Source organism: Coloeus monedula (assembly GCF_965178545.1).
Source record: "Coloeus monedula genome assembly, chromosome: 1".
Lineage (NCBI taxonomy): Eukaryota > Metazoa > Chordata > Aves > Passeriformes > Corvidae > Coloeus > Coloeus monedula.
This window is the reverse complement of record NC_138781.1, coordinates 34,218,599-34,244,096: the sequence shown is the minus strand read 5'-3', so window position 1 is coordinate 34,244,096 and position 25,498 is coordinate 34,218,599. Positions and strand designations below refer to the sequence as shown.

Below are 25,498 nucleotides of genomic sequence, written 5' to 3'. Positions count from 1 at the left end.
CTGGATTTATTAAAAACCAAGAGACCTGAAAGCGTGCCTGGGGGAGGGGGTGGGGAGAGATCAAATCTGCCTGCCCCGCTCCAGGCGTCATCAAAAACAAGGGCCCGGAGCGCAGCGCCCGCGGCCGGGTGAACCCACTCGCGGCGGGGGTGCCCAGCCCCGCCGGCGGCTCTCGGCTCCCCTGGTGGGGTGGCTGGGGCTGCCGGAGCCTGGCGCAGGGCTCCGCTGGCTCCGTGCCTCCGCCGTCGGGCCCGCTACCCCGGGGCAGCCCGGGGCGCCGGCTGCCCCGCGGCCCGCAAGGCCTCGGTTACGATCACGATTGCCGTGCGGTCTCTCCGCGGCGGCGGAACGGGCAACAGCGACCTCTCCGGGCCCGCTGCAGTCGCCGCCACCGCCGCCTTTTGTGTTCGCAGCGCGACCGCGGGCAATGGGCGGGCTCCCGCCGGGCCCTCCGCCGGCAGCCAGCGCCGGCGCGGCCGCGGAACGGGGCACCCTTGGCGGAGGAAAGCAGGGCGGGGAAAAGGACAGAAAACGCACTCGTTGCTCATTTATTTATATTTATTTTTTAGCGGTCATGATTAATTTTGCCTTAAAAAAATAATAGTAAAACCTAAAAACTTTTTCGAAACTTCGGGCTGGGCAGCAGGAGCTCAGATGAGTTTGGATAGCGGATTTCAGCCATCCTTAGAAAAGCAGACATCCCCGGCTGGGGCAGGAGCAGAGCTCTGCATTGCAGTCAAATTGAAGAGCTTGTGTTTGCCTCTACACACGAGGCCTGACGGGCTATCTGCAGGGTCTGTGTACATTTCGGGGAGTGTATTTACAGTGCCTATGTCTGTGCGTGCCTCTATGGCGTCTTTTGCCTCTGCCCTTTTAATTCCCAGTTGAATCGCCTCATCCTGATTTTGGACGATTTCTTTTAAAGTCTGAATAATTTTTTCTCTTCGCTGTGCCAAAACCCCTCCGTGCCTTCGTACCACCACTGGTTCCGTGAGAGAGGTCTACAGCGGCAGGAAACCCTGGGGAAAGGCGATCCTGAACTTCCCGTTCGGGAGAGATCGCCAACACCCGCGAATTCCTGCCCCGCTCCCGCGTAGGCTCCGCGCCTCCGCCTCCGTGGTGCGTGGCTAATGAAGCAGGGCTTGCAGATGCCCCCCCGCTTAAAAACCGACGGGATTCTTCCTGATGCAGCCGGGGGTCGGAGCTAGCGGAATGGGAGCTCTGCTTATTCAGTTATGTTGGGATGGAGGAGAGAGAGTATTTTTATTGGGACATGATCGCTCCAGCAGTGCTTCGTTCCTGGGAATTCTGGTTTCATACAGCATTTTTAAGTGAATGTCTGTTTCTGCCCTGTTTGGGGTCTTTTGCCCCCGAAGGTGTAAGTCACCAAAACCCTAAGTCATTTGCAAAGTAAATTGACGAAGCGAAATCGCCTTCGTGGCTGGTATGAAAAAGGTATTGTGGGTGAAAATGGATCTAAAACAGCGATAAAAGAGTCGAATATCCCAGCGTTATTATCAGCAACGTGACCGCGTGAAAAATGTCTAATTTTTTGCTATATTTCACCTCTTGCTTTCTGTACAATCTCTCCTGCCACTTGGATGCTGGCAGTGAACAAATGCGGAATTTTACAGGGGAAATAAAAATGCAGTCACGTTCTTTTAAACGCTATTGTTATTGTTATTCATTTGCTATTAGTTTTGGTGAGGAACCAAAAAAATAAAACCCGCTGCTGAAGTTGAGAATCCAAATTCGAATATAAACATCCAGGACTCCTGCAGCTAAGATTATTTTTTCTGAATGGAAAAAGGAAGTTCTACAATCACATTTCACCACAGCTGACTCTTAATAATAAATACAAATGACGTGGAGTTCCGTCTTTCCAGGAAAGACATACAATTATTTTTTTCTATTATGGAGCGTCTATACAATGGGGGGAAAAAAACCCGAGAGAGCTTTATTTGCATTTTTTAAATTGTTAGAAAATAACGGGCCCCTTGTTTATTGAGATCTTGCAACTGATCCACAATTTTCGAACTCTAATGGGGGATAATAGTTTCATTATGGGCCTTTGTAATTTTGAATGTGGGAGACAGCGGTGTTAAAATAGGACCTCTATAAGATTTCGGATTAAACTGTTGAGAAGACATGAAAAGAAAAAGAGAGAAGGAGACCGAGAGAGAGAGGGAGAGAGACAGCCCACATAGCGATGTAAAACTAATTAGAACCACATTTTCGCATGCACAATATTTACACGCGATTTTAATCATTACTCAGTAGTCCCTACCATTTGCTGGGCTCTATTTTTAATATAAGGTATTTCGAGTAAATTGAGCCTCTCATGGAGATTTTTTTGTGCCCCCTGCATCTTAGTGACCGCGCTCCTTCGCCAGCCACGGGGATAAACAGCGTGAATGTCCGCCAGGGAGAAACCAGGGAGTCGCAAGCATGTTTGCCAAGCGCTCAGCCACGACTTTAATTCCTAACACTGGACTTGGATCTGGCCGCCTCTTACTTTCCCCCGCGCACCCTCCCCTCCTTCTGCGGAGGATTGTAACCCTCCGCTCGGCTTCCGATGCCGCTAGAGTGTGTCCTGCAGTCACAGGAGGTGCCAGCAAATAAATAACTATATTTGCACATAAATTTGATTCACCAGAATGCGGGACGGCCGGCTGCGAACGCCCCTTTGATAGCCGCCTGGAGAAGCAGGGTGCCTTTCGGCAGAGGGGAGACGGGGCATTTTCTCCCGTTTCCCCCCGCTGCTTGCCTGCATAGTTGAAGAATTAATTGTGGTGATAAATACCGCTGCCCGGCTCTGCCCGCACTCCTTCCCTCCCGGCCAGGACGGCGGCTCCGCTCCGCTCTGCTGCGGCCGCTGCCGCCCCGCCGCCCAGCCCCGGCTCCTCTCCCCGGCCTGGCGAGGGGGTCCCCGGTCCAAGGGCAGAGGCGGCGGGGAGGACGAGGAGGGTGTTTCGGTCACTGCCGCGCCATGCCCGGCGGGGTGGGCTGGTGAAGTGCACTTTTTGCGGGCCAGGCTAAATACCGAGCCAGAGCCTGCCCCTGTCCTTCTCCGGCCGGGCTGGGAGGGCCGGCTTTGCGCCGGGATTTCGGAAAGGGGATACGTTGAGTTTGACTTTCCCCTGCCAGCTCTGAGCCGAACGGAACGGTATTATTTACAGTGGGTTCCCAAACTAAACACAATAGTATAATTTAACCTTTCCAAGCACTCGTAAATTTTTACTGCTGTGAAACACAGCGATGCAAATGAGCGCGCTCATAGTTACTGACTTAATAACAACCCCGTGGCTCCCGAAACAATAACTCCTTATGAAATATAATAAATGTATATTTAAATACAGTATACCGCAACTACTATTTTACTCTTTTTATTGCTTCAGTTATTGTATCATTTTATGTGAAGGTCTCCGATCACAAGGGTGGTGGGATTTTTTTTCACGGAGAACACGACCCACTGATGGGATGATTAATTATGATATAAAATAGTCCGCTTGAATGAAAAAAAAAAAAAAAGAGAAAAATAGAGGAGAAAGAGAGAGGGAGAGAGAGAGAGAAAGAGGGAAGGGGGGGGGCTGTAATACGGAATCTGATCTTTTAATCTCAGTTGGCCGCAATTAAAACAAACCCCGCCGTATAACTCAAATATCCCTTTGCATAAAAACATATGGCCTCGCTATAAAAATTATGGCTGGAAAACACTGACCCATTAATAGCCCGCGGACTGATTTATACTTTATTGTTCTGCTCCCCCGCCACGTGACAGGCGCAGCCAATGGGCGCCTGCGCTGCCTTCAACTTATTACTGACTCTACTTCTCCGCCAGCACCAAGTTGTTACGTGAAACCCGCAGCCCCGAACCGCGGCGGGTCCGCCGCCGCCCGCCTGCCCGCCATGTCGGCTCCCGGGACCCTCAGCAATTACTACGTGGACTCCTTCCTGGTGCCGGAGGGGGACGAGCTGGCGGCGCCCCGCTACGCCCCCGCCCCGCTGGGGCCGCCGCCGCGGCCGGCGGCGCTGGCCGAGCACCCCGAGCTGGCCCCCTGCAGCTTCCAGCCCAAGGCGCCCGTCTTCGGCCCCCCCTGGAGCCCCGCGCACCCCGCCGGCGCCAGCGGCGTCCCCGCCGTCTACCACCCCTACGCGCACCACCAGGCGCCCGTGGCACCGCCCGACGGCAGGTACATGCGTTCGTGGCTTGAGCCTGTGCCGGGCTCCTTGTCTTTCCCCGGGTTACCTACCAGCAGGCATTACGGCATTAAACCTGAACCGCTGGCGGCCAGGAGGGCTGACTGTACCACGTTTGACACTCACACTTTGTCTCTCTCTGATTATGCTTGTGGTTCTCCTCCAGTTGATAGGGATAAGCAAAGCCACGAAGGCGCATTCTCTGAAAGCAATGGAGAAAGTGAGGCAAACGGAGAGAAACCGCAGATCGATCCAAGTAAGTGGGACGGCAAGGGTAATGGACTTAAGGGCTCTGCGCCGGCCGCGGGGAGGTGTCGAGGCGCTGGGGCTAATTACGCGGCCGAGCACCGGCCGCTACCGCCGCCGCTGCGCCAGCCTGCCGGGGTCTGCCATCTGCAAAAGCCAGAGCTGCCTTTCTCAGGCTCGAACGGGATCTCGTACGGCTTTGGCTTTCCAGGCTGAAAGGAAAACAAAAACCCACCCTACAACTGCAACTTAAACAAACATTAAAAAAAAAAAAAGAAAAAGGAGAGAGAGAGAGAGAGAAATGCAATAGCCGCCTATCCCCGCTCCTGCCACCCCAGCAAACTCAGCAGGACGTGCTCACATCCTCCTGCCTCGCCGCGCTCCCAGGCGTGGGCAGACGCCAGGGAGAAGGGTGCCTAGAAAGCACTGGATGTGAATCTGATCTTTTTTGAGACGGCTCTCAGGCCAGGGCGGTTACTGCTGGGCTGAGAACAGAAACCTCGCCGTTGACTTGGTTCCTCCCCTCCCCCCTTCGTCTCCTCGGTGGAAAATCCCGGGCTGGATGCTCCCAGGACTACGAGACTGGTGGCAGAGTGCCTCGGGATTACTATCGCGATTAACGCCGTGCGAATGAGGGTCCTAAGAGGGCGAGGGTTTAATTATGCCGGCTGTAGACTACTTCTCCATCTCCCTGGGTCTTGCCAGGGATGACACAGGAGAACGTAGAAATTAAAAGGGAAACAATTTCGATGACATGTTGACCTGGCTGGTCACTCCCCGGGCTGGCAGTCTGAGGTGTGGGGTGGCCAGGAAGGAGGGAGGGAGCTAGAGAGAGAGGAAGAGAGAGGAGGAGAAAGTATTTTAAAACTGTATGCTACAAACAATAAAAAAGGCGAGGGGAGGCGGGGGCAACGGGGCTTTGCCGCGTGTGGTTGCGTGTGAGCTCCCCATGTGTCTGTATTTTGGAGTCCATTGTGCCTCACGATCCTCTGTGCCTGGGGAAATGAGAGCCACGTCCTAAACACGAATACCGGGACACCTGATCGGCTGTTTCTGCGTGGATTTCCCTCCCAGCCCCCTCCCTCCACACCCCACCCTCCCCCTCAGCCTGAACTTCTGTTGTTTTCGTTGTAGATAATCCAGCTGCAAACTGGCTCCACGCGAGGTCCACCAGGAAAAAGCGATGCCCTTACACCAAGCATCAGACATTGGAACTGGAGAAGGAGTTTCTGTTCAATATGTATCTCACTAGGGACCGTAGATACGAGGTGGCCAGACTCCTCAATTTAACAGAGAGACAAGTGAAAATCTGGTTTCAGAACAGGAGGATGAAAATGAAGAAAATCAACAAAGATCGAGCGAAGGACGAATGATGGCGACACGTGGGTTAAATTGAAAATGCATAAAGTAAAAGGAAAAAAAAAAGAAAAAAGTTAAAACAAAAAAATCATCCCCTCGAGCCCTGCCATGCAATGCGTCTGGGTCCAGGCCTCATTTTTTCCCTTGGCAAATTCTGATTATGATTGTACAATGATAGTCACAGAGGCCAGATTGCCAGGAGAGGTACAGTAAGACTTTTAATTTTCTAATAGGAAAGAAAAAGGGGGCATTAGCACGAAAAGGCTGTTTAACTGGCTTGTATAAATCTACCTGTTTCTTCACTTATGGAAAGAAAAAAAAAGAAAAAAACTACCTTTTCATAATGCACAACTATTTACGGACTGTATAGTTTAGTCTACGTAGTTAATTTTATTTGCTCTTTGCGTGGCAGAGAGATCTCTGCTCTAATACTTGAACACTGTGTTTTATTGTGGTAATTATGTTTGTGACTCAATTTATGTGCTTGGGTGCTGTACCGGATGTAATGGTGTAAGCTAGAATTCAATTTGAACTCAGGTTGTTTATTATAAAAATTGCATAGAGTATAGCTCTGTAGTGTATTAAGTCTTTTCTGTATAATTAGACAGTTAACCTTTGATTGTAAAATATATATATTATATATCCCAATGCAAAATAATAAAATAAAGGTAGAAAAATTTCGTTCGGGATGTCTGGGAATTACGGTTCTCAAAATATGAAGCAAGTCATTTTAGTATGCACAGTTGATATATATATAGTACTGTCTTCGTCGGTTGTATATATAATCTATATATTAAAAAAAAGTAAATAAACAGACTAGCTTAAATATTGTTTTTGCACCAGTGAGCAGTTAGCAGATTTCGGAGCTATACGTATATGTGAAAAGGGTAACTACCTATGGTTTATGTTTGAATTTTAATCGAATGATTTGATGGTTATTGTAATGAAGGTTAATTTTATTGATAATAAATTATACATTATAAAAACCTACATTTGGTTATTGTAAATTTGTATCAATTTTAAAAAATAAATCTGGGAAGTTATGTTGATGCAGAACGTACACTGTCTATTTTGAAATAGTTACCTCATGGCCTACTGACCAAATCGTTGTGTTGAAATGATATTTAACTTTTTGCAAAATAAAATATATTGATTCTTTTATATTTTGTGATGTTTTAGCATTATTGAGGAGAGGTTCTTCCACAGCACACTGAATCTCGGCAGCAGATGTGGCAGGGCTAGGGCAGCTGCAGAGGTGAGGCAAGGAGTGGCATTATTTTCGAGCCAAGGCAAACCCACGGTTTTATAAACGCAGTCCCCAGGTGATGGAAATTTGGGCTTATGTTCATCCTAAATGGACAGATTCAGGTCCTAAATGCCATAGCTTCTCTGAGGGTAGGCATCCTTCCCCCCTTCCGGATAAGATTTGGTAAGCTGGTGCTTAGCAGTGTGCGGAGGAAGCCCCTTGGATGGCAGCGGGGCACGGTGCCGAGCTAACGCCGTTTTAATAAAATTCGCCGGCGGGGCGGGGGAACTAGGACCAAACCAAAATGTCCGACGTTCTTTAGTGCGGACAATAATGTAAATCAGCTCAGACAGCGACATTTAAACTGAGATTTTTAATTAGCCTCCACCAGAAAATGTCCAGCACTAAGTGTGCTCCCACAGCCCTTGTGAGAAGGCTCGCCTTACCAGGGCGTTAATTTCAAATTCCCTGCTAGAGATAATTGTCCATGCAAAATATGTTATTTCAAACGTCATCCACTTTTTTCCTTCCCTTGCCTTCACTTTTGGGATTTTTTTTGTTCCCCCCCCCCCTTTAAATGTCCCGTGGCAAAAAATACAACCCATTGCGTTTTACTAGCGCCTCAGATGATATATGTATTTATAGATAGATATAGATACAGATAAAATTTTACTGACAATTATGGTAGAATTTATGGTGTCCATTTTAGTCGCTGATTTAGCCGAAGGAAAGCGGTGGGCTGGCAACAGTCTATAGCAGAGAAGACGAAATAGTATTTATTTTTAAAAAAAGAAGGATGGTTTGTTTGGAATGAAAGATTTCCATACACCCCCTTCCCATTCCGCCTACCCCTCCCCCGCCGCCCCAAGCCAAACCAAGCTCAGCAACAAAAGAAAATAGCGAAGTCTATGAGCTTGCTCAAATTTACCCTTGTTTTGGGCGGACATCTTACTGCTCAGAGTGGATATCCTCCATAACATGAATCGCAGCACAGTTCTGCACCACACCGACCCTTGTTTGCAAATATGGCGAATAACAATAAAATCCTTCTTGTTTTACGAAGGTACCCTTACATATATATATGTATATATATACTTAAAACAAAATAAGACGGAACACTCTTATGGTCTTGGCAGACGTTGTTGTTAGGAAAATTCAGAGCCATACTACAGTGCAATAAAAGAAAATGACTGCTGTAACCGTTTATGGGGTGTAAAACGCTGCAGGGCTAAAGACAAAACTTAGGGAGCCGGCAAGAAGTTTACAGATGTGCAGAACGGCGGGAGGAAAAAAAATGCTTTCGACTTCACCTTAAATAAAAAAAAAAAAAAAAAAAAAAAGGAAATAAATCCGAGGTAAGATTTGATGAGATCTAATTAGCAAAAGGGAGCTCGTTCTGGCGTGCACACACACAAAAAGCCCCTAATTGATCCCTGAGCCAGTATTTGGGGATGCTGGGACGCCCTCTGTTGTTGCAGACAGAGGCAACTTCAAAGAATCAGCATTAAGAGTGTGTAATAAATGACGGGTCTGCAAACTGTCTGGAATTCGGCTCTTAATGAGTTTACAACTGTCCAGCCACAATTAAGATTTTCTACAAAAGCCTTTTCATTTGTTTTGTCTGGCTGTTTTAGATAAAGCGGGAGAGCGGAAATAACAACCTTTTATTGGCCTTCCCGTGCTTAAATCCAGGCTGGGAGGTGGACATTTATCTTGCCGTGGGCTGGCGGGCAGAGGCGCGGGCTCCGGCGGGCCGGGCCGGGCGGCGGCGGGGCGGCCGTGGCGGCCGAGCGGCGGCAGGTGGCGCTGTGAGCCCGCGGAACAGCGCCCGGCCGCCCTCCGCCATCAAGCGCTCGGCCGCCTCCCCGACAGCTCCTAAAATGTCGACTTTATGGGAGCATAACCGTGCTTGGAAGCGCTGGGTTGGTTTTAACAAAGGCCGATAGGTTTGAGGGTGTTTTTACCCCTCTTATCCTCGAGTTTTTTCCCACCTTATCCGGCCGACCGGGCGCCGTCAGGGTGGCATTTACCGCCTGGCCACGCTCAGTGCACTCGTGGCAAAAGTAAAGCTTGATCTGCACCAGGGACACGCTGTTCATTTATTATTCTCAAAATACCGAGACATTTCCTACTATGTGATAGAGACGGATGGAGCCCTGGCACCGAACTGCCAGCTCCTCTTTCTTTCCCTTGCCCCAAAGGTTTGCTCTTCCCTGGTTAAGCTCTGAGCCTGCAAACAGGGTATCCTGATTTCCCGAAAGGCTGGTGTGAAATGAAATATTGTGAGAAAGGGGGAATTGAAGGGTTCGAGCAGGATGTAACAGAGTCTCCCCGGCTCAGCCCGGGAGGAGAACGCCCAAAGAGCTTCACCTTTGGAGATCTGGGGCTAGCCGACGAATTTTCCAATGCCCTTGTCCGCTCCGCGTGGCTGAGACACAGCCGTGCGGGGAACCGGCAGTGCCGCAAAAATCTCGTTTGAAAATTATTTACCGGCGGCTAAAATTCTTCAACAGCTGTCTTTGATACAAATAAAAAGCCTTGCTTGTGTCCGAAGCAATTTCAGCTCTGTGGGACCCGTTGTGATTATATTACACAGATGTGAGAAAGCTGATGCTCTGCAAACTTGACGTGTCTCTCAAAGTCATTCCTAACTTGTTCTCGCCGTCTATTTTGTTTCCTCGAATGGTTTTCCTTTCTTTTCTTTTTTCTTTTTTTTCTTTTTTTTTTTTTTTTTTGACGCTTTGCTTTTGTTGGCTTCCACGTCTTGAGAATGAGGCTTAGTGTGGAGTTGTGGAATATTTTCAGACGCCAATTGCCAAAAGAGACGGGGAAAAAAAGTAATTGGAAGGAAAATAAATGCAGGAGGAAAGGAAGCATAAAATATGGGCTGGAGTATAAACGTTTTATTTCGTAAGCTTAAGCCAGACAACTAAACAAATCGCTGCATAGTATTCCATAACAGAACTACTTTCTCTGCATCTTACTTACATTTCCTTAAATCAAAGCCAATCTCTTCATATCGAAATTCAGCACAGGGAAAGAATGCACTGAGCTAGTTTTTCCCTGCACTGATTCAAAGATTTAATTCTTTCTAGGGATAAAGACTAACAGCCACTCCCTGCTTTCTAACAAGAGCCTTCCTATCAAATGTTTGCCTACATTGGCAGTGCTAAACTTATTATGATTAATTATTTTTTCCTTGGGCAGTAAAATTACACTGAAATTTGAAAGTGTTTATGCATCGTCATACTAAGTAATAACTTGGCACAGCACGTTCCATTATAATCGTGGATAAATTACGGCGAGAACAGATTCCAAACCAACAAAATCTTCTCTAGTATGAACCACATCAAGATACTGCTTAGTACACAAGCCATAATCATGTAGTGCTCCCAGGTCGCTTATAACTTACGAGCACCGTTTTATCACTACGTTTTACTTCCCGGAAAGGCTCAGCGGCAAAGAGGTGTACTCCAGACTTTACAAGGAAAAAAAAAATTACAATTAATCCCTCCTAGACGACTATTTTTAAAGCGTGTGAGAATATAGCCATGACCAAAAACTTGAAATCTGCTCCTGCTCACCCTTTCTCCGATTGGAAAAAAAATAAATTCAAATGAAAAGCGTGTTTACAGGCGCGGGAATCTAACCTGATCTTGTAAGCGACAAAACGAGATATTTCAGAGGGTGTTTCAGAAGCAGCGTGATGCCTAACTCGCAGAGGTGGGGGAAGTTAACAAGGTGGCGGGGATCCATGTCTAGGGGTCCTTCTAGCATTTATTCAGTGAAGGCTTTTTGATAAATCTAAAGGGCTGGCAGGGAAAAAAAAAAGCTGAAAGCAAAATACATTTTTAAAAACCGTGGCAGCGATAAGAACACATAAGGAAAGAAAAAAAATACATAAACGTGCAAATTGTAGAGAATCAGAGAGCTCGAAATACAACCACCCAGACAATCTATTCGGTCCTACACTATTCATATTTAAGTCTAGTCATTGGTTATATTTTCTATTTCTTTCTTCTTGCATCTTGCTATGTTGTCACCAGAGGAGCAATTTATTGGTCTAATGTCATCTACTCCAGCCTCTTTGATCTTCTTGGTCGTCGTCTTGTTTGCATCGCATTCGTTTAAGTTCTTGGGCCTCTATTCCTTTCCAGCAACCTCTTCTGCCGGCGTGTTCCCACACCGTGATTGCGACCGCAGGGATATTGTTTAATATTGGTGAATTGGAAGAAATAACCGAAGGGGCTCTTTCGGCGGCTTCTCCCTTATGCCTGCGAATAATAACTGCGTTTTCACATACTTAACACTTGGCAAACATTTACATGCATCCGCCACATCTGCATGCTCTGAAGCACCAGTATCTCAGGGATCTGGCTTTCAAGAATTGACTTGCTTCTGTCAGTAACCTGTATTCATGAGGCTGCAATAACCACGCATAAAGGGTGCCAAAGGGTGCGCGGGTGTGTGTGCGGGTGTGTGTTGGAGGTGTGTAGGGGGGCAGAGGGTGCTCCACTTTTACAAAACATAAAGTTTAGGGTCCGTGCGAAATATCGCCAAGAACAATTTTAACTGGTGAGAAAGTCTTTGTACAAGGGGCACCAAACTATAATTGAAAGGAGAATTTCCGGGGCAATTCCATTGTGCTTCTTCCAGTTTATGATGTGCAATACAGGCAGGCAGTAAAAGCTGTCTTTACCAGGACTCCCTGTCTGAGGGAAGGAAACTCATTTTACGATCCGTTTAAAGGAAGGGCACGGAGCAGCATCCTCAATGGAGAGCCATTCGCATTGTTGGGGAGCCCAGTGTTTAGAAAGGCAGCCACTCTCCCCGTCATCCGCGCGTACCGCTGCCGCCTCACGCTCTGGACTGCAAGGTATGTAGGGCGGAAAGGTAACTCGGGCAGTAAACAGGCGGCGGCAATTTGAAGCCATTTGTAGGCGATTTCTTCAACTCTGGAGTTTCGGTTTATTCCGTTTTTTCTTCTCGAGAAGTTCAGAAAGTTGAACCCCCAATTTTTAAAATTCTTTTTGACATTATTTTTGGTGGGTGGTGTTTTGTTTTTTTTTTTTTTTGGTGTGTTCTATTGCTGGGTGGGAGTTTTTTGTTTGGTTGGATGTCGTTGTTTGTTTGGGGGGTTGGTTTTTGTTTTGTTTGGGGTTTTTTTCTCCTTTCCCCGGGGAGGGTGACTGTGATTTTTTTTCCCCCCGGGGCTGACTGCTAGGGAGTGCCTTGATTTCCAAGGCTCGGCACCCCTCGGGACCAGAGGGGGGTGCCCTCGCAAACCCTGTTGCAGGGTTACCTCCTGATTCTTTCCATTACGAGAAAACAACGCGGGGGGAATGAGCCACCCCCTTTAAACTTGATATAGATACATATACACACACATAGACATATATATTTAAATTTTTTAAATTTGATTTGTCGCAACGCCCCCCGGTCCATCAGCGACCACGCGGGGTGCGCGCGTCCCCGGGGGCCGAGGGGCCGGCCCGGGCGGCGGCTGGAGGGCGGCTGGAGGGCGGCTGGAGGGCGCTGTCGGGCGCGGCGGCAGCGGGAGCGGGAGCGGCAGCGGGAGCAGCGGCAGCGGGAGCGGCGGCGGCGGGAGGAGCAGGAGGAGCAGCAGCAGCAGCAGCAGCGGCGGCGGCGGCAGCGGCGGCGGCCCCAGCCCGTCCATGGCCGGGCACCGTCGGGCCCCGGCCGGCACCACCTGTGAGGCGGGCGGGGATTGGCGGGCGGCGTCACATGACCGGTCACGTGCTCCGGGCAGCTCAGTCCAAAAGAAAATGGGGTTTGGTGTAAATCTGGGGGTGTAATGTTATCATATATCACGCTACCTCGTAAAACCGACACTGAAGCCTGCCGGACAACAAATCACAGGTCAAAATTATGAGCTCTTCGTATTATGTGAATGCGCTTTTTAGCAAATATACGGCGGGGGCTTCTCTTTTCCAAAATGCGGAGCCTACTTCTTGCTCCTTTGCAAGCAACTCCCAGAGAAGCGGCTATGGACCAGGCGCGGGTGCCTTCGCCTCCTCCATGCCCGGCTTGTACAATGTGAACAGTACCATATATCAAAGCCCGTTCTCTTCCGGATACAGCCTGGGCTCTGATGCCTACAACCTGCATTGTTCCTCTTTTGATCAGAACATTCCCGTCCTCTGCAATGAGCTAACCAAACCCAGCTGTGAGAAAGCGGAGGAAAGCAACCTGCACAACCAGGCTGAGCCTAATTTCCGGATATACCCCTGGATGAGGTCTTCAGGTAGGGGCGAGCGGAGAGGGCTCGGAGCCGTGGCAGTCAGGCAAAGCGTGTCGCCAGGATTACTGTCAGCACAGCCTTTATGGTTTTAATTATAGCCGAGGCGCCATTGCGTAGAAAGCCCGTGGCATTGTATGTAAATGAGTATCATAAAACTTTTTATTGCCCAATTAATGGGTTCTAGCCTCGTAAATTTATTTAACTCCATTTGCTATGGAATTTTAGCATTGAGTTGATTTGCGCTGTTTGCTACTAAAAAGCGGAGAGTTGGCTGCGGGCTCCCAGAGCCCCCACGGGTAAGCGTCTCCCCTGCCCTGCTGTTGAAGTTGGGAAAAAAAATCCCGCTCGCTGGGGAAGGCGGAGGGGACAGGGGCGTTTAGGACCGAGGGACGGCATACTGAGGACTTTGCCAGCCCGCGTTGCCGAGACGTGCCACTCTCGTCCCCCCCTGCCCTTTCCACGGAGATAAGGATCTATAGAAATGTACTAAACAGGAAAACGGAGGGGGGAGGGGGGGCTGGGGGACGAGAGTCTGTGTGAAAAAGGAGAGCTCTCTTCTGGAGCTAAATGCTATGTATTGTTTACGATCCAGGCGGGATGGGGGGGCGGGGGGAGCCCACGACATTAAAATAAAATAAATACAGCCCAGCCTTCCAGCTTTTTATTTCCCCTTGTGAAACGTGAAAGTCTGGAAGGTTTTAGGGAAATACATCGCCTGGGGGAAAAGTTCCTCCTCCCAAAAGCAATTTCCTCCCCCACCTCCTCTCCTGAATGCTTTCTCTTCACTTTTTCTAGGTCTCGAGCAACTTAATTTTTGCCCTGCCTGAGCAGGGCAGGTCGTGTGGTTGAAATGTCTTTGTTAGGGCAAAGTGTGGGGGCGGGTGGAAGTCGAAGAAGGGGATCGTTCAGTCTGGCTCGGCCACTTTTTTGTTTTTATATTCATTTATTCATTGAAAACATCAACAAGAAAAATAAAAAGAGAAAACTTTCCACTTCTCTTCTTGTCTAACTCATGGCCGTGTGTGTGCCTGTTTTCAGGTCCAGATAGGAAGCGAGGGCGCCAGACCTACACCCGCTACCAGACCCTGGAGCTGGAGAAGGAATTCCACTTCAATCGTTATCTGACTCGGCGGCGAAGGATAGAGATCGCCCATGCCCTCTGCCTGACGGAGAGGCAGATCAAAATCTGGTTCCAAAACCGGAGGATGAAGTGGAAGAAGGAGCACAAGGAGGAGAGCTCCAGCACCCCGGCTCCCAACGAGCCCACGTCAGCAGCAGCTTCTGTCGAGAAAGTGGAAGAAGACGAAGAGGAGGAGGACTAAGAAGTCCCACTCGAGGAAGTGATCTCTTAGAATAGTGTATGCACATGACAGTTGGAAAAGCTCCCTTTAAAGGAAAAAAAAAAAAAAAAAAGAAAAAGAGAGACTTACTGTTTTTATTAAAAAAAAAAAATCAGTTCCCTTGAATAATCATCTTGAAAGCGAGCATTTGCAAACATGAAAACATTTCTTGGGTTGGTTTTCCAGCCTTCTCTCCACTCTCCCATACTCCCCAAACCTGCCCTATGCCGAACCTTTCGGTAATATTTCCTAAGAGCATCTTACAATCAGTTTGGTTTTTTTCTTCATTAACCCAAACCTGGGTGGGCTTCTTCAGGGGACATTTCAGTGGGAGAACTGCTGCTTGCACAGATAGTAAACCGTGACCTTCCGAAGTAACTACCTGACTCAATAGTCCCAATCATGTGTAAGGGGAAAAGTGCATTAGGCTGACATTAAGAAAAACTACCTAATTTTGAATAAGTAGCTCTGCACTTCTCTTTTTGTTTTCTTTTTTTTTTTTATTGTTGTTAGAAAAGTATCATAAGTAATAGCTACACTAACAAAAGGTTAAAACAGCAAGTAAGGGGGAAAAAATGTTCCACAAACCACTACACTCTACAGCAATTATTTGTACTACCTATTTTCCAGACTACCTACCTATATATCTTGCTCTGCCTACCTATCTTCGAAAGTATACTGTATTTTAGTAGTCAAAAGGATGTTACAAGATTACTAATGTGAATCGCAAAATGCTTTTAGACATGTAAGTGTAGTAATTCGAAAAGCACGCATCAATAGCTTTGGTATAGAATTTGGTACCGAAAAGTCTGAGTATATTTAAATTTAAAATAATATATTTATTCCAAAGCAATTATAAATGAAAACCATATGCTGCAATATATCTTTGTTCTCGATTCTTTGCTATTCTGAGAGAGGAAGCAAACACACGCCAATATTGTACAAAGCGGTTTAATATCTCCCGTTGGCTTCTACCTTCGGCTGCTTCTGCTAAAGGCCGTTTTCTTATTCTACATTGATCCTACTTAATACAGCGGAAAGTGTTCTTTGAAAAGTGAATTTAAATGATCATGTAACCACCTTAAAAAAAAAAAAAAATCCACAAACTGTTTGTCCTGATTATCTGAACGTGTTATTATGTAATACCATGAATTTTCCTACCATAGCAGATATTGTAATTTTTTTGTCATTTATATTCGTCTTGAACCTCATTTGTAAGATCATGTCATAAATTCGGAAGTATGTAATTAATTTGGAAAGTTTGTAGCATGATGTATTGTTAAGAACTCTGTATAAATCCGTCTTGAAGGTTTGGCTAAAGTTTATTCACAAATTGTATGTTACAATGTGTTTCGATGTGTTCGTTGTGAACATTTGGATATGCCGTGTAAGTATTGGAAGTGGGAAAAAAAATGTCTGTGAACTCTCTTTGGAAGTGATACTGTGTTCAACTATCTCCCACGATAAATGTGTTTTATGTTACACAGAAAATAAATATGCTTGTTGACAATGAATTGTGTTTCTTTATTAAGGAACCAGTTCGAGGGAAGCATCAAAAAATATATTACACAGTCAAATAAAGAAATTAGACCCTCTAAACCTTTTTTTTTGTTGTTAATCAGAAAGGAAAAAAAAAATCCCAGATGATGAATTTATAGGAATCAGTCAATATCTCTATTTCGACTTCGTGATTTTTTTTTTCCCCTGGCGTTGTTGATTAATAAAGCGGAAAGCCTTCTTTATGGGAGAGCTTCCTTCCACCGTGTTCCCGTGTCCTCTTGCAGTCATAACCCCAGTCCAGACGATCGGCGATCAAGTCGAAATCGCATGCAGTGAAAGAATATTTTGTAATGAACAGAAAGTGCAATGCGAAACTTCCAAGTGTAAATGATCTGATCGGATATATATGTGGTTTGTGTGTGCGGCTTTTGGGGGCCAGGGGGCATCACGGTGGCACGAAAATGGGAAAAAATTGCCCCACTTTAGAAAACGTCTCATTTTTGTCAGGTACCACGTAATGTCAATGAGATCTAATATTTCCCTTTTTTTTTTTAATTAAAAAAAAAAAAAATCTAACCCGAAAAGTCCCTTTATTCGGCCGGGTAAATAGAGGTAGACCTGGAGCATTTTTTGCGCTGAAGTTCCCTTTTTTCTACTACACTCCATTCCTGGTCAATGTACTAATTGTAATTTTAATAAAATTAGTACAAAGTCCAGGTCTTTTAAAAAACTCCAGGGCTGCCTCTGTGGTAAGATGGCGCCTCTCTAAGACCTGCCTCTTCTTAGTGATGAGGAAAAGGCCATAAATCCGTTGTTGTTTATGAAAATTTACAACTTTGCAATACAACTTTATGAGTTGTTCGGTTTTTCCATTGGTCGTTGTCGGTCATGTGGATGGTAACCGTGAACATGAACTTTTTTATAATTTCCCTTGCGAGAATAGAGCCGCATTCTTTTGCTGAGCTCTGTCCTGCTTCGGATCTCTCTGGCTTTCAATCCCCATTTCATTTGTTCTTTGTAAGGCAATAGTGAACAAAGTGTGCGGAGGTTCGGCATAAGCAGCCGCCTAGAACACAGATCCGGGATGGCAATTTCCAGTTCCCCCGCTGGAAGGTGTGGCATATTGGATTCAAAGCACTGGCGTGGCAGATTTTCAACTTGCAACCTGGCTAATTTCCTGCTTCTTCTGGCACCAAAAGGAGGGCGATTCGTCTCCTGTGCAGCCAAAGCGACAGCTGTCAAAGTCGCAGGGGCTCCTGTGAGCCAGAACCTAAAAGGTGAGAAATGTATATGACACTACTGTAAGCAGGGAAAAATGGTTTAATACGTTTAAATATTAGACATGTGCAATTAAACCAAATGGAAATGTTACCGGCCAAAAATAGAGATGGCTGCAGCTCAGTTGATTTTGACTTAACCAGTGCATGCAAAAATATGCCTAAATAAAATGTTTGTTTTCTGTGATTTAGCAAGGAAGCGGTGTATATATATATTTCTTTTTTCACGAAGTTGATTTATTTTTGCATTAGCCAGGGGTATGTTGTGACGTTCAGGTTATTTTCTAATAATTCAGTTTTACAGCATCAGTGGAGGGGATTTTTTTTCCCAGCACGAGGGAAAAAAAGTGATATCCCCAAACATTTTAAAATATTAATTCGCATCATTAACTCATTTACTTAAATTTCATTTGCGGTTGATGAAATTTAGATGTAATTTATTTTTTACTATTTCATTAAAAAAATACCAAAACCCCCCCCCAAAAACAAACAGCGCAATGTCTCCTAGCTTCTCTGCCATGTCCGGGAGGAAGGTTATTTCTAGACTGGGGGAAAAAGCGCGAATGTGCCTTGGATTTTCTTTATCAGATCAAGCGCTGCCTGCATAAATCCCTTGCCCGGCCGTGGGTCCGTTCCCGGCGGTTCGCGGCGTGGGCGGCTTGCGCGCCTCGGCTGCGCGGAGCGGGCTTGGCGGCGGCTTAGCCCATTTCAGCGCCGGAGACGGAGCTTTCCCCCCCCTTTCTCTCCTTGTTGTGACTGTTACGGTGCGGCGCTGGGGCGGGGGAGCGGCGGCCGGCGGGCCGGTGCCCCGCGGTGTGTGCCGGCGGGGAGCAGCGGGGACCCGGGGACGGCGCCCCCGGCACCCCCCGCCGCCAAGCCCGGCTCCGCTCCCGCCTCCTCACGGCGAAGGAGCGGCTCGGAGGGCTTTAAGCGGCAGCCTCGGCTCTGCTTGTGCCGCCGGGCTGATAAAGCACTGCATTTGCATTGCATTGCGGTATCCGCCGGACTGGAGCTGCAGTGAGCGCCGGATTATTTATTGCGGGGCCGCGGGTGCTCAGTGCTGCCACGGCGTGGCGGGATGGGGGAGGCGGGCGCGGAGTGGAGCGGCACCCGCAGTCCCTGGAAGAGCAGCGCTGGCAGCCTGCGCTGCTCCGGGGAGCCTAAATAAAAGACCAAGATGGAAAAAAAAAAAAAAAAAAAAAAAAAAAATCCTGCCTACCTTTTTCTGCGGGAGTATCGGAGCTCGCCCCCGGGCTAAATATTCCGGCAGGGCCGGCTCTGCCCACTCCACTTGCCCTCCGCTTCTACCTCGGTGTGTGTCAACTGCAAGTTACCACGGTGGGAGCCGGCGGGGGAGGACCCGCCCGCGTCCCCCCGGCCGGGCTCCCTGTACCCCGCCAGTCTAAACAACGGTCCGCCTTGCCCAAACTGTTTGGATTAGGAGCTATTAGTTAAAGGTTGGTTTTCATGACGCTGGCGAGCACGAGAATGATTTGAAAGTGGTTTTATATACCAGGAGAAGGAGGCTTTTAAGCTTAAGAGGGTAACTACCCCCGCACCTGTATCCGAAAGTGTCTGGGGTCGCGGACGCGTTTTCGGCGGGAGGAGGAAGGCGAAGTGTTCTGTGGAGGAGGTGCTGGGTGGAATTACGAAAACAAATAAACGGGGTATGAAATACACAGGTATCGCGAAGTGTGACTTTGTTTCGGTGGCAAAATGCAGAGGCTGGCTTTCTTTCTGCTTTCCAGAGTGGGGGCAGGAATGGTGAAGGAAAACTGCTGCGAAATGTGTCCAGGCAGGACATTTCCTCAGCAGACCTGGGGGGTAGCAGATTATTGTAATTCGGGGTTTTCTGGGGTAGGGGGAGGAGCGGAAAGGACGCCTGAATGTGACTGAAGCAGAGATTGCAGTGCAGATTGTTTAGCTGTCACTGTAACTACTCTAACACGACCCGGTCAGGCAAACGTGCACATTTCATTTCTTTTCATATTATGGGATCGACGAAGAAATATTTTTCCTGCCTGCGGCCGGGCTTTCACAACTTGGTTTGGACGTAAACAGTAACTTGAAAAACGGGAAAGAAACAAAAAAGAAACAGAGGGAGGAAAAATTAGGCTCTAACCGATGCTATAAAATGCAAATATAACTAAGCCTGGAGCGATTTTTATTTTAAATTTTGTTTTGGTCTTTGTGTGATGGATTCAAACAAAAGATCGTCTGCCCATAACTTTTTAGAAGTAAGGCCGGTGGGGTTTGCTTGTCCCTAGTATTCATTTTTTCGTGGTGCGTTTTCGGTCTGACCTAACTGGCGAAAATATGCTCTTTTAAAAACCTTTCCGCATTTAGCGTGCTGTGTATGGGTGCTTGCTTGCTGATGTTTCCTCCTTTTTAAACTCTATTCTCACTGAGTAAAAAAACCTTATTTTTCCGGAGGAATCTGCTTTTCAGGAAATACATGTTTCTGAAATGACCTCTCAAAACATGCAGCTAGAGAGCTGTAATTCTACCAGGTGTGTTTGTGGATTAGCTGAGCTGAAGAGGTTAAGGAAGTTGAAAAAAAACCCGAAGGCAATCAACATCTGAATGTGAAAGTCCAGCTGAGACTGCAAACAATACAAACTATTGTGGAGCGATGTTTTAACTCGCTACTGTTTTATAGGTATCGTAATCTGCCCCCGGAAATGAGACAAATAGTCTCCCAACAACAACAAAACTCTCCTTTGAAAGCTGCTTTAGGAAACGGGGCTCGTACGAATGTCACTTTAGGTGACAGAGCGCGTTTAAAATTAGTCTATACAATCTGTTGTAATGGGCACGGATTATGAGTAAACACAGCTTGGAATGAACAACCTCCTGTTATCTGCAGGAACTGCAGGGTTACGGCTGAATTAAATGCGCATCAGCAAATTTCATCAGCACTGTTACTGTCCGAGCCCTGGGCCAAGAATTATATTTCCGCTATGGGGTAACTGCCATATTGAAAAATGAAGGTGGAAATGTTTGTTTCGTGTATTGTTCTTCCCCTGTTAAAGACACACACCCACGTTTAATCAAATTATTCGGAGCAACAACGAAACCGATTGGCTTCTGCTGACTCATTAGCGGGGTTGTATTAATTAGGAATAGTCCTACTGGCTCGTTTTTGAATTTGAATGTTTGATTCCCTCGGCTCTTCTCTGGCGGGAGGGGGGTAGACTTGGGGAGAAGAGACACATGGAACTTTATCTGGGCTGCCGGGGGGCGCCGGGAGCTCATACAGATCTTCCCGAGGCCTCCTCGGGCACTCGGTGCAAATCAAAAATCCCACTCCCCAGAAGGCCTCCGCCACAATCTCCTAATCACGGGGATGTTCATTAAGATACGAGACCTCTTCCATTGCAGGACGCGTTAGCCTCTCTCACAAAAGCTGGGTTCGGCGCCGGGGCGGGCTCCCTGAGCTCCGAAGGGAAGCCTTAGTGGAGGGGCAATTTTCGACTGAATGGATAAATAAATACATTTTAGAATCGCTTAAAAACTGTTGGATGCGGTTGCGGCATCGCGACGGCAAAATGGAGAGAGGCCGCCCCCCCCCCCGGCCCCCACTCTGCGCGGCGCTCCGCTCCCCCTTTCACGTGCTCCCTCCGCTCCAAAGTTTCCCTCCGCAGCATCCTCCACTGCCGCCTCCTTCCCTCCCTCCTTCTCCCCTCCGCCGGAGAGCCGGGGGCAGTTCGCCCACCCTTCCCACGGGGTTGCGCGACTCCCTTGTCGTGGGGCCTCCAACTTTTAAGGGCGCCCCCCTACACACACCTCCAGCAGCCGGGGGTTGTGCCCGTTAGTCGCTTTCCCAACGCCCGCGCTGCCGGGAATTATCGCTGTTGCTGTTGTTATTATTATTGGATTATTTTCCCGCGGAGGGGCGGTGCCGCGGCGGGGGCGCGGCCGGTCCCGCGGGCTGCGCGGCGCGGTGCGGGGGGCGCGGGGCGGCGCGGCGGGGCCGGGGCTGCCGGTAAGTTGGCGGCGCGGTGGCGGCGGCCCCGGGGGAGCGGGCGCCGCGCGCGCTCCCATTGGCCGCCCCGCCGTCAGCTGCTCCTATTTTCTGCTGTCGCTTTTGGCGCTCGGCCATCCAGAAACAAACCACTTCGATGACTCCTAATAGTTATCGCCAGATGTACTAATACACAACAAATCACGGTCCGGGAGAGGGGGAGAGCAAATGAGTTCCTATTTCGTGAATCCCACTTTCCCGGGGAGCCTGCCCGGGGGCCAGGACTCCTTCCTCGGGCAGATCCCCCTGTACCCGGCGGGCTATGATGCTCTCAGGCATTTTCCGGCTTCGTACGGGGCAAGCAGCCTGCAGGACAAGACTTACACCTCACCTTGTTTCTACCAACAGTCCAACACCGTCATTGCTTGCAATCGGGCTTCCTATGAGTACGGAGCCTCTTGTTTTTATTCGGACAAGGACATTAGTAGCGCCTCTCCTTCCGGCAGTGGCAAACAGAGGGGGCCCGGGGACTACCTGCACTTTTCTCCCGATCAACAGTACAAATCCAGCGGCGGCCAAGCCAAAATTATAAATGACGAAGGCACCGACCGGAAGTACACGAGCCCTGTTTACCCCTGGATGCAGCGGATGAACTCCTGCGCTGGTAAGGCATCTCGGCGCAGTCAAGGGCGGGGAGGGGAGGAAAAGGAAAAGTTTCTTTTTTTTTTTTTTTTTTTTCTTAGATAAAGTCCAGATTGCTGGAGAAACACGGTTCCTGCAGGGCAATATGTAACATGAAACCTTCCCAGGTTATTTTAGACCTGGCACGTTGGCACCCAGGGAATGGTAGCCAATATCCCAGTATGTAGGTTTACCGGTGAAAGTTACTGGGGAATCCTTAGGAAGTAGAGGGGGGAAAAAAAGAAGTAAAAAGGAGCAAAGCAGTTTTATCACTCTCTTAAAGCCATACCAAAGCCTCTGCTCTGCTTCTTCATTGTCAGAGAGCGATGCATGGAATATGCCCTCTGTACTGAGGATCCAATGCATTTATGGTACATTCCTCCTCGCCCCCCTCCCCCAGCTCATTAGCCTGTGAGTATTGGATATTGAGAGCACGTTTCTGGGGCCGTGGGCGCACTTCCATGGCATCGCGAATTTTTTCTGACTTAGGAGTGAACTTCACATAATTGAACTATTCTGTACAGGAGTGGTGCTGGGGGAGTGGAGGGTGGGGGTGGAGTGGGAGGGTTGTATTGGGGTGACATTTATTTTTTATAATTCCAAATTTAAACGTTTATTTCAAGTGTTTGCTAATGACTCGCCTTCTCTCCCATCCTCCCGAGTTTATGTTTGCTGCAGGGTAGGTCTCATTCCTTTTTTTGAAAATTAAACTTTTAGCAAGACCATTCCGATGCTGCTTTGCATTCAAGAGCAATAAATTCCGGAGCAAATGGCAAAACGCTCTTCTACGATCTTTAGCTGATGTCTACAGTTATACTTAGAGACCTTCTGTAGTCCCAGCCATGGCAATGGCTGTGTGTTTGTGTCAACACAGCCACATGTGCGTGCACACACACACGCACGGACACATGCGTGAGGCTCCCCGGATAGCACACGTGTGCCTGTGTCTGTGTGTGTGCGCGCACAGGCTCCCAGAGCGCACAGAGCAGCCTCTGCTCAGCGACTCACACCGTGCTACCTCCTGCACCTTCCCTAGGTCCACCTTAAAGCCTCTTTGTAGCCCACTTACCCTGCCACTGCCTCCGTAAGCACACTGCACGTCCGCATTTACAGCTCGTCAGGCAGTAGAAAAGGAAAAGGGAGAATTAAAAAAAAAAAAAAAAAAAAAAAAAAAAGCCTCCAGGAAACCAGAGCAGCTTCCCCCACTCTCCGTGATTGTGCCTGCAAAAGGAGGCAGAATATACTAATCGCTCTTTCTGGTCTGAAATCACTGGGCCCTGTCCAATGCGATCGTTTTGTCTTTACTTCTACAGGTACAGTATATGGAACACATGGGAGACGAGGGAGGCAAACTTACACCAGATACCAAACGCTAGAGTTAGAGAAGGAATTTCATTTTAACAGATACTTAACCCGAAGACGACGCATTGAGATTGCAAACGCTCTCTGCCTTACTGAACGCCAGATTAAAATATGGTTTCAAAACAGGCGGATGAAATGGAAAAAGGAAAACAAATTCATAAATTCCACACAGCCCAGCAGCGAAGAAACAGAGGAAAAGTCAGGGGAGTAGAACCACGTTTAATAAACGCTACCAGGCCTTTCCTTAGCGCTTACTACTACTATTGCTATTATTATTTACCTTGTGTTCCTTCTGCTACTGAAATCCTATAGGTTCGTCACAGTCTATTAATCCCCAAAAGGCTTGGTTAAAAGATGTATATTTGCAATCATCTGTGACTTACTTTAATATATGTGGAAGCCCCAGCTTTCGAGCTACAGGCATGTATGTATGTAACCACCTTCCCAAAGCATATATGGCGTTGGTTAAAGTATTAGAGAATTGGCCCAGAACTGTAAATATTTGAGATGAGCATCTATGTGTGGGCGAGTGTCCCTGGTGTGGTTGTGTGAGAAAAGATAAGCAAATTATTTTTAATCTTTTTTTGAATTAGAAATGTTCGTATTGTAGAAAGACAAGAGATTTTAGAAAATATTTGGTTTATGTTTTTGCCAGCTCCCGCTACAGCGGGCCATCTCGTTGTGCTGTGTTTGGGAGTTTATGATCTGCAGGGGGAAAAAAAGTTTTAGTTATGTATAAGATATTTAAATGGCAAAAGGAAGAAAAATTCTTTTAAAAAATCGTTGTGTAAATCCCTGTGTATAAACTTTCAGTTAAAGCGAAGATGAATTGCAGGGAGATTTTTTTTTTTTTAATGCCGCTAAACTGCTTAATCTGCACTACTAGTATTAAAGTAAAAACTCAGCGTTAAACTTCAGGGGAAGCAGGGGAAGAGGTTTCGAAGCAGGCAATTTTCTGTGGTTGCCGTTGAGCTTACGCTGAGGTTTTTTTGAGCTCCTCTCTACACTGAAGGGTCTTTGAATTATGGACTACATTTCTTGGGGCTTCGTGAGCTTAGATTGATCCTTTTTTCTTTTATCTCTCTTTCATTCTCTCTTTCTTTCTTCCTCTCTTTCATTTCTTTCTTTCTTATTTAAAGAAAAGGTCTTATTAACTCGGGGATTTTCTTTCCTGCTTCTGCGGTGTCTTAATTCACATTTGCATTACTTAGCACTGGAAAAAATAAATTGATACTCTGAAGAAAAATAGCTGCCATAAAATGCTTCCACTTCGAGTTCTGTAAAAGTAAAATAAGCGCAGCAAAAATATTGATTAATATATGTGTTATACCTCTCTATATTATATTGAGTGTGCATGAGTGTGCATGTGAAGCTGTGTACAAACGCACTTGCATACGCATCGAGGCTCTTTTGTTTGGAAGGCAGCACAATTTGGGCTACCACTCCAAATGTTTTAAAAGCCAAATCTGGAGAATATAATGCAAAATGGCTACCGCCGCATTTAGAGGATTTTTTTCCTTCCGAGAGGCGATAAAATAACGGCGGCCATAAAGCCGCCTGGAATTTGACCCCCTAGTTGGAAAAACGCTGCACGATATTTATCTTTAATAGATATCTGCCATTTCACATCGGCAGGACCCGGCTGCCTCTCGAAAGGTCCAGCACGGAAATAAGTGTGGGGGGAAATTATATATACATACATATATATATGTAGAAGAGACACAAGCCTTGTCAGCACCCGAGAACGGTTCGTATAGGATTTGTGAACTGGTGTAAATAAGCCTCGCACGGAGGAGAAGGCAGACACAAAGCGGAGCGCTCTCTGCACACCGGGCTCTCCGGCGGCCGGCTCGGAGGAGCGATCCCCCCCGGTTGCCGGTGCCGGTGGCTGCGAGCCCCGCTCCCCTCCGCGCCTCTCCGCGCCGCTCCGCGCCGCCGTCGGGGGCCGTCACCCCGGGCCGACCCCGCGGAGCCGCCGCCATCCCCCGCGCCGCCAGCGGGTGGCGCTGGAGGCCGGCGGACGGGCGGGCGGCGGCAGCGGCGGCGCGCACGGGAGGCGCG

At 47.7% G+C, this 25,498-nt stretch overlaps 3 protein-coding genes across 4 annotated transcripts; all 3 read left to right on the top strand.

Moving 5' to 3' along the window:
• The first annotated feature begins 3,694 nt into the window (after positions 1-3,694).
• On the top strand, positions 3,695-6,795 carry HOXA9 (homeobox A9). The gene is made up of 2 exons (XM_082276899.1): positions 3,695-4,456; positions 5,581-6,795. Exons 1-2 carry the CDS (start codon positions 3,910-3,912, stop codon positions 5,817-5,819), a joined length of 786 nt encoding a protein of 261 aa, XP_082133025.1. The 5' UTR covers positions 3,695-3,909; the 3' UTR covers positions 5,820-6,795.
• A 5,693-nt stretch (positions 6,796-12,488) lies between these two features.
• HOXA7 (homeobox A7) lies at positions 12,489-16,167 on the top strand. Its single transcript, XM_082279291.1, has 2 exons — positions 12,489-13,316; positions 14,352-16,167. Exons 1-2 carry the CDS (start codon positions 12,941-12,943, stop codon positions 14,633-14,635), a joined length of 660 nt encoding a protein of 219 aa, XP_082135417.1. The 5' UTR covers positions 12,489-12,940; the 3' UTR covers positions 14,636-16,167.
• Positions 16,168-16,237: 70 nt separating this feature from the next.
• On the top strand, positions 16,238-25,483 carry HOXA6 (homeobox A6). Of its 2 annotated transcripts, XM_082279269.1 has the most exons (3): positions 16,238-17,430; positions 21,801-22,058; positions 23,389-25,483. In XM_082279269.1, exons 1-3 carry the CDS (start codon positions 17,238-17,240, stop codon positions 23,646-23,648), a joined length of 711 nt encoding a protein of 236 aa, XP_082135395.1. In that variant the 5' UTR covers positions 16,238-17,237; the 3' UTR covers positions 23,649-25,483. The 2 variants fall into 2 exon arrangements, with proteins under 2 accessions (XP_082135395.1, XP_082135394.1); XM_082279268.1 differs by lacking the exon at positions 16,238-17,430 and having other exon boundaries at positions 21,374-22,058; positions 23,389-25,478.
• Positions 25,484-25,498: the final 15 nt, after the last annotated feature.

What these genes read in the sequence shown, in the direction of transcription:
- HOXA9 (XM_082276899.1), top strand. Translation starts at nt 3,910, where the DNA reads ATGTCGGCTCCCGGGACCCTCAGCAATTACTACGTGGACTCCTTCCTG. An exon ending in GAAACCGCAGATCGATCCAA is followed by an intron (nt 4,457 to 5,580) that starts GTAAGTGGGACG and finishes TTTTCGTTGTAG; the next exon opens with ATAATCCAGCTGCAAACTGG.
- HOXA6 (XM_082279269.1), top strand. Translation starts at nt 17,238, where the DNA reads ATGGCAATTTCCAGTTCCCCCGCTGGAAGGTGTGGCATATTGGATTCA. An exon ending in TGTGAGCCAGAACCTAAAAG is followed by an intron (nt 17,431 to 21,800) that starts GTGAGAAATGTA and finishes GTTTCTACCAAC; the next exon opens with AGTCCAACACCGTCATTGCT. An exon ending in GCGGATGAACTCCTGCGCTG is followed by an intron (nt 22,059 to 23,388) that starts GTAAGGCATCTC and finishes TTACTTCTACAG; the next exon opens with GTACAGTATATGGAACACAT.
- HOXA7 (XM_082279291.1), top strand. Translation starts at nt 12,941, where the DNA reads ATGAGCTCTTCGTATTATGTGAATGCGCTTTTTAGCAAATATACGGCG. An exon ending in CCCCTGGATGAGGTCTTCAG is followed by an intron (nt 13,317 to 14,351) that starts GTAGGGGCGAGC and finishes GCCTGTTTTCAG; the next exon opens with GTCCAGATAGGAAGCGAGGG.